General features: G+C 38.4%; 1 protein-coding gene across 1 annotated transcript in view; it reads right to left on the reverse strand.

Annotated features, from left to right (window-relative positions):
• Positions 1 to 7,764, reverse strand: part of LOC109300344 (connector enhancer of kinase suppressor of ras 2-like) — a 444,864-nt gene that overhangs the window by 11,456 nt on the left and 425,644 nt on the right. Inside the window, exon 16 of the mRNA XM_019521027.1 lies at positions 6,659 to 6,904. Coding sequence (XP_019376572.1) covers positions 6,659 to 6,904 — 246 coding nt within the window. The remainder of the gene's footprint in view (positions 1 to 6,658; positions 6,905 to 7,764) is intronic.

The following is a 7,764-nucleotide window of genomic DNA, read 5'->3' on the forward strand; positions in this document are numbered from 1 at the left end:
CCACCTGGCCCCAGCATCTCGGCACTTAAAAAAAAAGCCCCACACTCACTGGCTGCTGCAGAAACTATTGGGGCCTTTGGGGGCTCATGGCAGAACTCCCCATGCAGTGTGGGGCAGTGGGGGGCAGCAGGGATCACCCACCACCTGGCAGGAACTGGTGAGTGCGCAGCTTATTTTTATTTTTATTTTTGAAGTGCTGGGACCCTGGGGCCAGGTGAGGCAGCCCTTGACAGGGCTGGGAGAGTGGGCTGGGGGCGGGGCCTGTTCAATTCAGAGATTCGGCCGATTCAGCAGAGGCTGAATCTCCAAATCAGATCTGGCTGAATCAATTTGGGACAGTGTTTTGAATCACTGAATTGAATCACTGTCCCCCTAATTCGCTGAATCCAAATCCGAAGTGAATACTAGCCACTTCGCACAGGCCTACTGGTTATGACTAGGGAAGATCTGATGCCACAACATTTGAATTTGCATTTCAAATGCCAAAAGTTTGTTTAAGTTTGTTTTTTGCTTATCTTTATAAATAATTATGGAAAAGTAACTATACCTAGTTCAGATTCAGCAAATCCTTATTTCCTTTTCTTCCCTTCTAGATAAGGGGTTCTTTATCTAGTCCATCTCTATTCACTACAAAGCACTGGATTTTCCAGACTGTGCTGTCTTCCATGCTTATAATCTATTACTATAGGTAAGTTTCCCTTTCAAAACCATGGCTCAGAACCATGCTGAAAATTCACTTGCACTACCTGTTACTACAGAGAGAGTAAGTTAAATTATTTATTTATTTATGTATTTATTTATTTAATTTTACTTTGGATTTGTCTCTTCTATTGTAGGTCACCTAACATAGAACCAATGTCTGTAACATTCTAAGGAAGGATTCAGTCCTCGATTTTATGGCAGACACAGAAGTCTTGCACAGGCCTGGAAATAATGGTGAAGATTCTGATATCAGGCATGCAGGGTTCTTTGGGTAGCTGTGATGTCTTTTATTAAACCAACTGAGTAGTTGGAAAAAGGTTATTTGCAAGCTTTTGGGTGCAATCACCCTCCTTCAGGCATAGGGAGTCTTTGCTGTTCTGAGACTCCAAGGAATGGTATCAGGCATAGTTTTTTTTTTTTAATTCACAGGACAGGAAAAGTAAAAACAGAGGTTTCAAAACATATATTACAAGATTAAGAACCCTCATCTTCAAATTTCTGTACTAATGTTTAAAGGAGGGGGAGGATTGCCAGCTGTCACATCATTGTGTTTTTCCAGTGGAAGATATCAGATAAAGGAGACTGGGAACAGGTTCATTGTAGATTTGTAGCTGGAGAGAATTTGAGAGATGAAAATGATACACAAACCTAACCACAGTTGCTGGAGATGTTTAGAGGAGGCAGGAAGAGTAGCTTTTACCTCTCAGTATATATAGGGTAGTTAATGGTTCCCTCTTCCTTGTTGGATCAATCCTTTAATTACCAGAAACTAAGAGGAAATGGGGATTGTGTCAGGGTGCTTTCTCTCTCACATTCTCTCTTCAGTAGCTGAGCTGTACTTCCTTCTGGTTTCCATCAGATAGCTAATTTCAGACATGTGAGCAGGAGGTGGACCTTATTCTTAAATCTTCCAGAAAATGTATGGTGATTATAAGAAATAAACACTTCCTGTTCTACTTGTATCCTGACTCACACTTTTATTTTATTATGGGAGGGTCATCAATAAAGTAAATAAATTCACACTATATCTAGTGTGACTGCATGATCAAAAGATGTTTACCCAATTATGTGTTTTTAAAAAAAATAAAGATTGGGGTATTTATTCTAAATATAAGGCAGCTTTGTGAGTGCTTTCTTTATAAACTAATAGCTTTCCATTCTGCTACCTGGGCAGTGCCTGCTGGCTATTTATCTGGCACGTAGATGGAATCCACAGATACTGTACAGAAATTACAGACGTATCAGACTTTTGGTTCACTTCTGATATGACATTAAGCTTTTAAACTCATTTTTGTGCTATTTTACAAAAAAGTCTAATACTAATCTTTCCAAAAATAAACAAAATTTTAGGACAAAGTGTACTTTTCATACCCCCAAAGACCGTAGACTTTGAGAGTTTGAAAGATAAAGCAGTGCCATCCACTCCGCTTCTTGCTAAGAAGCAAGTGCTGTCATTCAGTCAATAAGCTGTTCAAATATATACCACAGTGGTTACAACAGTTGAAGATGTCATAGCAATTCTTTGAAGAATATAGCTGCCATACATAGATTGTAAAATTAACCTGGAAAAGTTTTTTCAGAAAAACTATTGAAGTAACTGTTAAAAGAGTGTTATATAAGTTACAAAGGGTTTAAAATACAGGAATTGTCAGACAGTTATTTGTGCAGCCTTAATTCTGGCTTCTTGTATGACTGTATTATTAATATAGTCTTTGCTTGCACAATCATGCACTATGTTTTTTAACTAGATGCCAGCCTTGTTCAGTGTACACAGTGGTCCCATATAACGTGGGAAAGTAGGTTGCTTGAACAACGGCAAATTTGATATTTTCTTACTTCCAAGAGCTTAACTTTGTAAACTAAAATACTTTCTTATAACAAGTATGTATGCAATTAACCTAGGGGTGTGCACAAGCATTCATCGTATGCAATCTATGATCATGCAGCTTATTTTACACTGCATGATCTTGGATCAGGAGCAGATCATGCACACATTTGTCGGTGCTAGGAGCTGCCCTGGGAATCCAATCTGAGTAAGTCAGGTTGGTGGAGAGTGGGATTGGGGGGCAGGGTTGGTGGAGGGTGGGCAGGATTGGGTCTGCGGGCAAGGGGTTGTCTGTCCAGGGATGGTCTCAGGCCTGGGGCTGCATTCTGAACATGTTCATACTTTTGGTAGATTGGGCTAACTTGTTCCAGATTTAATTTAGTTCACCTCCTCAGGTGAACTAATTTAGATTGGGGCAGCCATTTTTTTGCCTGATCTAACCTCCCCAAATGTTGGTATAGATTAGCATTTAGATCAATCTAACCCTAGTTAGGTAGATCTAAGTGTAACTTCTGCATGTACCCTATGTGTCCAAATAAGTGTTAATCAACATTTTATTTAGATTTCATATCAAGGGTCTGTGGGGAACAAAATCCCATCAGTAGTTTTATGTTAGTGTTAAAGGTTTCTTTATGAGAAATACCTGTAAAATACCTTATTTTATGAGAAATACCTGTAAAATACCAAAAGCAGCATGTTTTTGGTGATAATATATGGATATCTGATTAATACAGGAATGCCAATTAGGACAATTCTGGTTACTATGTTACTGGAAATCTTTACTGGTGTTGATAACAATGACAAGTTATGTAATGACAGGAAGATTACCTTTTTTAAACCAGATACATTACAACCAGAAAATTAGATCATTTGATCATGCAGTTAAAAGCATTTGTCTGAAATAGAGATTTTCATTATCTTTCAGTTTACACTGGCTTAGAAACAATGGCCTAGTTTAAAATGCTGCATACTCCATTGCTAATTCTATGAGCTATCTAATCCCAGTAAAAGATACTGTAAAAGTAAAAGATTTATTAAAGTAAACTGTAGTTGCAGTTGCAAAATTTATCGATGATAAGACCAAGTAAATATTCTATCATTGTAGCCAGCCATGCCACAAAATCTTGGACTAGCCCCTAAGGTGCTTGGAAACATCTATAATAAACAGGATGCCAGGGAAGAGCAGAATGTCATGATACAAAATCTACTAGAAAAAATTCCTATTACTTTCTTTGTGGCAAAGCATACAAAGTCAGGCCTTGATGTAATTTTCTAGCAGATAGAAGCAGCTGTCATTACAGCGTTATAATTTATTTTTTTTAACTTCTAGAAAATTTGCTCCTGAGCAGAAGTGTTGAAAAGTCTCTTCTCCTCTTGTGTCTCCTCTACCAAAAAAATTCTGTTCAAACTGGTTTGCACTCTAGCTACCAATATCTTTAACAGCTTAGAACATATAGTAACACTGCAATTTAACATTCCAGTAGAAAATCAAATCATTATTTTGAGTTGCAAATTCATGCCTGTAGATACTATTGTCTAAATTAAGTGTCTTTTGTTTACCAAGACTAATGAAGTGTAACAAAGCTAAATTCAATGCATAACAACTTAATTATGTCTCAGAGGTAAATGTTCTGCACTGTGTCAGTCAGAAAGTATATTTCTTTGCACGGACAAAAAACAGTCCACCAATGCCGAACACTCCCCACTGAAGCATTTCAGGGTAATATATGAGAATATATTGAGATTTTGATAGAGTAAGTAAATGTAATTAAGTTAAATCAAAATAAAAAAAAAGAAACTGGAACTGTGTTTTGGGAAAAATATGTTTACAAACAAGTTACAATGCCACAGAAACCTCCCTTTTAAATTACTTTAAAACATTGGTCTAGATTTTACTTCATTGACTTTAGTGGTATTACAGTGATGTTAAATCAAGTACAAGTGTCAGCCACCTCTGTCTAATCTCTGTCTCACAGATATGTTTAAAAAAGTTGGTTTTTTACCTTGAATACTAAGTAACTGCATCAGGGGTCAACCAATCTAAAACGGCTACTTTCCACTAAGAGAAAGCCTGGTTGTTTATTTTCATATACCACCTCTTGCTTAAAGAATTAGCTGATTATTTCCCTCATGTTTTAGGAGGAATTACTGCTTTCATTAGATTAGGGGTCAGCAACCTTTTGCTGACACTTTTGACCTGTCCCCTTGCTGTAGACCACAAATCTCTACTCCTGGGAGCACCCAAGCCATCTGCAGCTACTCTTGCTACCCATTGCCATCCTCAGCAGCAACAGAGAGGGACACATTCTGCAGCGAGTGTAAGCACAGGTGTGAGACAGCAGCAGAGAGGGCTATGAAAAGGAGGCAGTGAGGAGAGGAAGGGTAGCACAATGTAGCTGCATGCCTCTGAGCCCCCTGTACCACCAGGGGTCAGATCAGACCTTGGTAAGCCACATCCAACCTGTTTGCAGGCTAGATCTAGGTTGTGGGTTGCCAATCCCTGCATTAATCACAGGAATTCCTTGTGGAGCTTCTGTGCTGACAGTGAGAGAGAGGCTGAATGTTCAGGTAGAATGCCCTGACAGGATTAAGATCATCTAGTCTGACCCCCCATGGCAGGGGGTCGGACTAGATGATCTACTCAGGTCCCTTCCGACCCTAGAAACTACGAAACTATGAAACTAAGATTTGAAAACACAACATCTAGCAATTTTGATGGTAATACAGAATATGAGGATAAAGCAGTCCATTCCAGACTGGTAGATATATGACCAGAAATGAATTATACACGTGGAAACTTCTATGGAACAGAATATGCATGGATCGTGCATAATGCATGAACAAAGAAGCCATCATTTGTGCACAACTTGTTGATAGTTTGGGAGCATCTGAACAGGCAGAGCCAAATGTTGTGCTGGTTTAGAACACAACTAAATGAATCCATTGATATCACATGGACAGCATGCAAGTTCAGAAACTGGACGTTGATGTGGACATTAGATGGTAGCAGGTAGACATCACTGACTTGTTTCTTCCAAGTTAGTAAAGTCTATGGATTTTATGTCCATTCATAGTTCCACTGCATTCTTTCCAAAGTTTGCAGGATCATCAAATTAGTTTACTGATAATACATATTAGGTTTATGACACTATAAAATAGCTGAGTTATTCTTATTATTCTTATTAAGGGGTCTATTATTGTTAGTTTTAACTGGATCTCCATATTAAAATATTTCTTATTTGCCAGATTTGAGTTTTTCTAAGGGTACATCAGTATCTCATGTCTGGCCAGGGATAAAAGTTTATAGCACTGAAAACCAGTTTATGTTTGAAAACATTTCAAGTAGAACATTTCTTTAGGACCATGATTTTGAGGCTCACATAATGTTATCATTTGGTAGAACTACTAAACAATAACATATTCCTGTAGCCTGCTGAGGAATGATAAATATTATATGAACAATGACTACTATCAGTGCCCATTTTGTGGGCTCTAGCAAGAAAATGGTTGTTATGAGTTATATTCAGACATATGATCAAAATATTTAATTTGTATGCTTCCTCATCTACAGCACTGCTGGCCAATCAGCTTGGCAGTTATGCCACAAGGTAAGCCCAGCACCCTCCCCAAGTGCCACTCCAATCCCCTCTCCCTGCCTGATCTATTGTTCTCCTTTCTGCCCCCTGCCTTATACTCCCTGCCTAATAAGTTGCTCTGCTTTCTGCTGTGTGCCCTGCGCTCCCAGCCTGATCTGCTGTTCTTCCTTCTCTTGTCTGATGTATCTGCTGCTGTTCTCCACTACAGAGAATCTGCCTATGTCACTTATGGCACATGTGTGGCAGGTTGGCCGCTCCGATCTAGTGGGTATAGTCATTTGTTACAAACTTCAATGAAATGGGGTGCTATAAACAGTTTTAATTATGTAGTAAAGCAACTAACATAGTTATTGTTCTCTGTATTATGGATTTTTAACTTTTTAACATCCAGATGGTTTGTCAATGAACTTTATCAGTGATACTGAATTGAAAAATGATTCCTAGATTCTGCTGTACAATATTATACCATAAAATATAAGACTGTAGTTCTCACACATATTAAGAGAAAAAGAACTTCACATTTTTATGAACTTACGTGATATAGTGGAACAGTGTTGCTCTCAGCCAGTGAGAAATTCAAGACATCTTGCTGCCCAGGTTCAAGCCTAACATTAACAGTAGATGTCAGCATAGATGGGCTAATTGGATAGTTTGGGCTGCCTGTGTTTTTGCCCTTTTTTCTTGACCTGCGGCCGGTGTCCCTTTTGTTGTCTTTCTGTGTCAAAGGCTCTTCCTGGATCACTAAAATCTTGTCATCACTTAAGTATCGCAGGAGTGAATTCTCAGAGTCAGTTGTTGGAGGAAGAAGAAAAGAAATATGAATAAGACTACACAAAACATAAAACAAGGCTTTGCTTTTATACGTTTAAATGCCTGTGTACATTTATGTGCACAAATAAAATCTCCTTTCCTGAAACTGTTTGTTATGAGTACTAAGATATTATATTTCAAAAAGGGACCACAACCTAAAGTGGTTTGTTTAAGTAGGTACTGTCCAAAGTATATTTATTAAGATGTAAGAAATGAAATACTGATTTCTCAGTTTTCACAGCTCTTTCATCTAAAGTGTTTGCTGTTCAGAAAAGTAGTCCTTATTAATTTGTCTTGAATACAGGGGACCACTTGAAGCTCGTATACGGGATAACTACAGATACAAAATAAGCATATACATATTAACTTTGAGGAAGATGGAGGCAGGATCAATTTATTCTGCTGTTTCATTTATTGCATGCTGCCGAAAAAAAGGTTAGGCAAGATTGAGTTAGTTTAATAAAAGATATTGAATCAGCATTAGATAAAAGTTCCAAAAAGCCCTTTTCAAGAGGCTAAGCTATACAGACAATGGGGATCTGGGTCAAACTAATGCAATGCCTCTTCTGGTAAAGTGCTGTTTTTTTTTCTTTTCCACACCTGTCAGCAGCCATGGCTTTTAAGCCGAGCAGTAAGCAGAGAACAGTTTCTTTGGAACAAGCAGCTTAGGTGTGGGACTGCCTTCAGGAGGCTTTTTTCTGTGTTAGTGACTTAGGGTGGCTGATTGCTGTTAGAGTGTTTGCATAGTGTCTGGGGTGTGTGTTTGGGATTTTCTTCCCCACTTTTCACCCTGTGGTGTGTGCTGGATTTTTTTTTCCTTTTCTCTCTCTC

This window comes from Gavialis gangeticus, unplaced genomic scaffold, assembly GCF_001723915.1.
Source record: "Gavialis gangeticus isolate Ggan-Ray unplaced genomic scaffold, GavGan_comp1, whole genome shotgun sequence".
Classification (NCBI taxonomy): domain Eukaryota; kingdom Metazoa; phylum Chordata; order Crocodylia; family Gavialidae; genus Gavialis; species Gavialis gangeticus.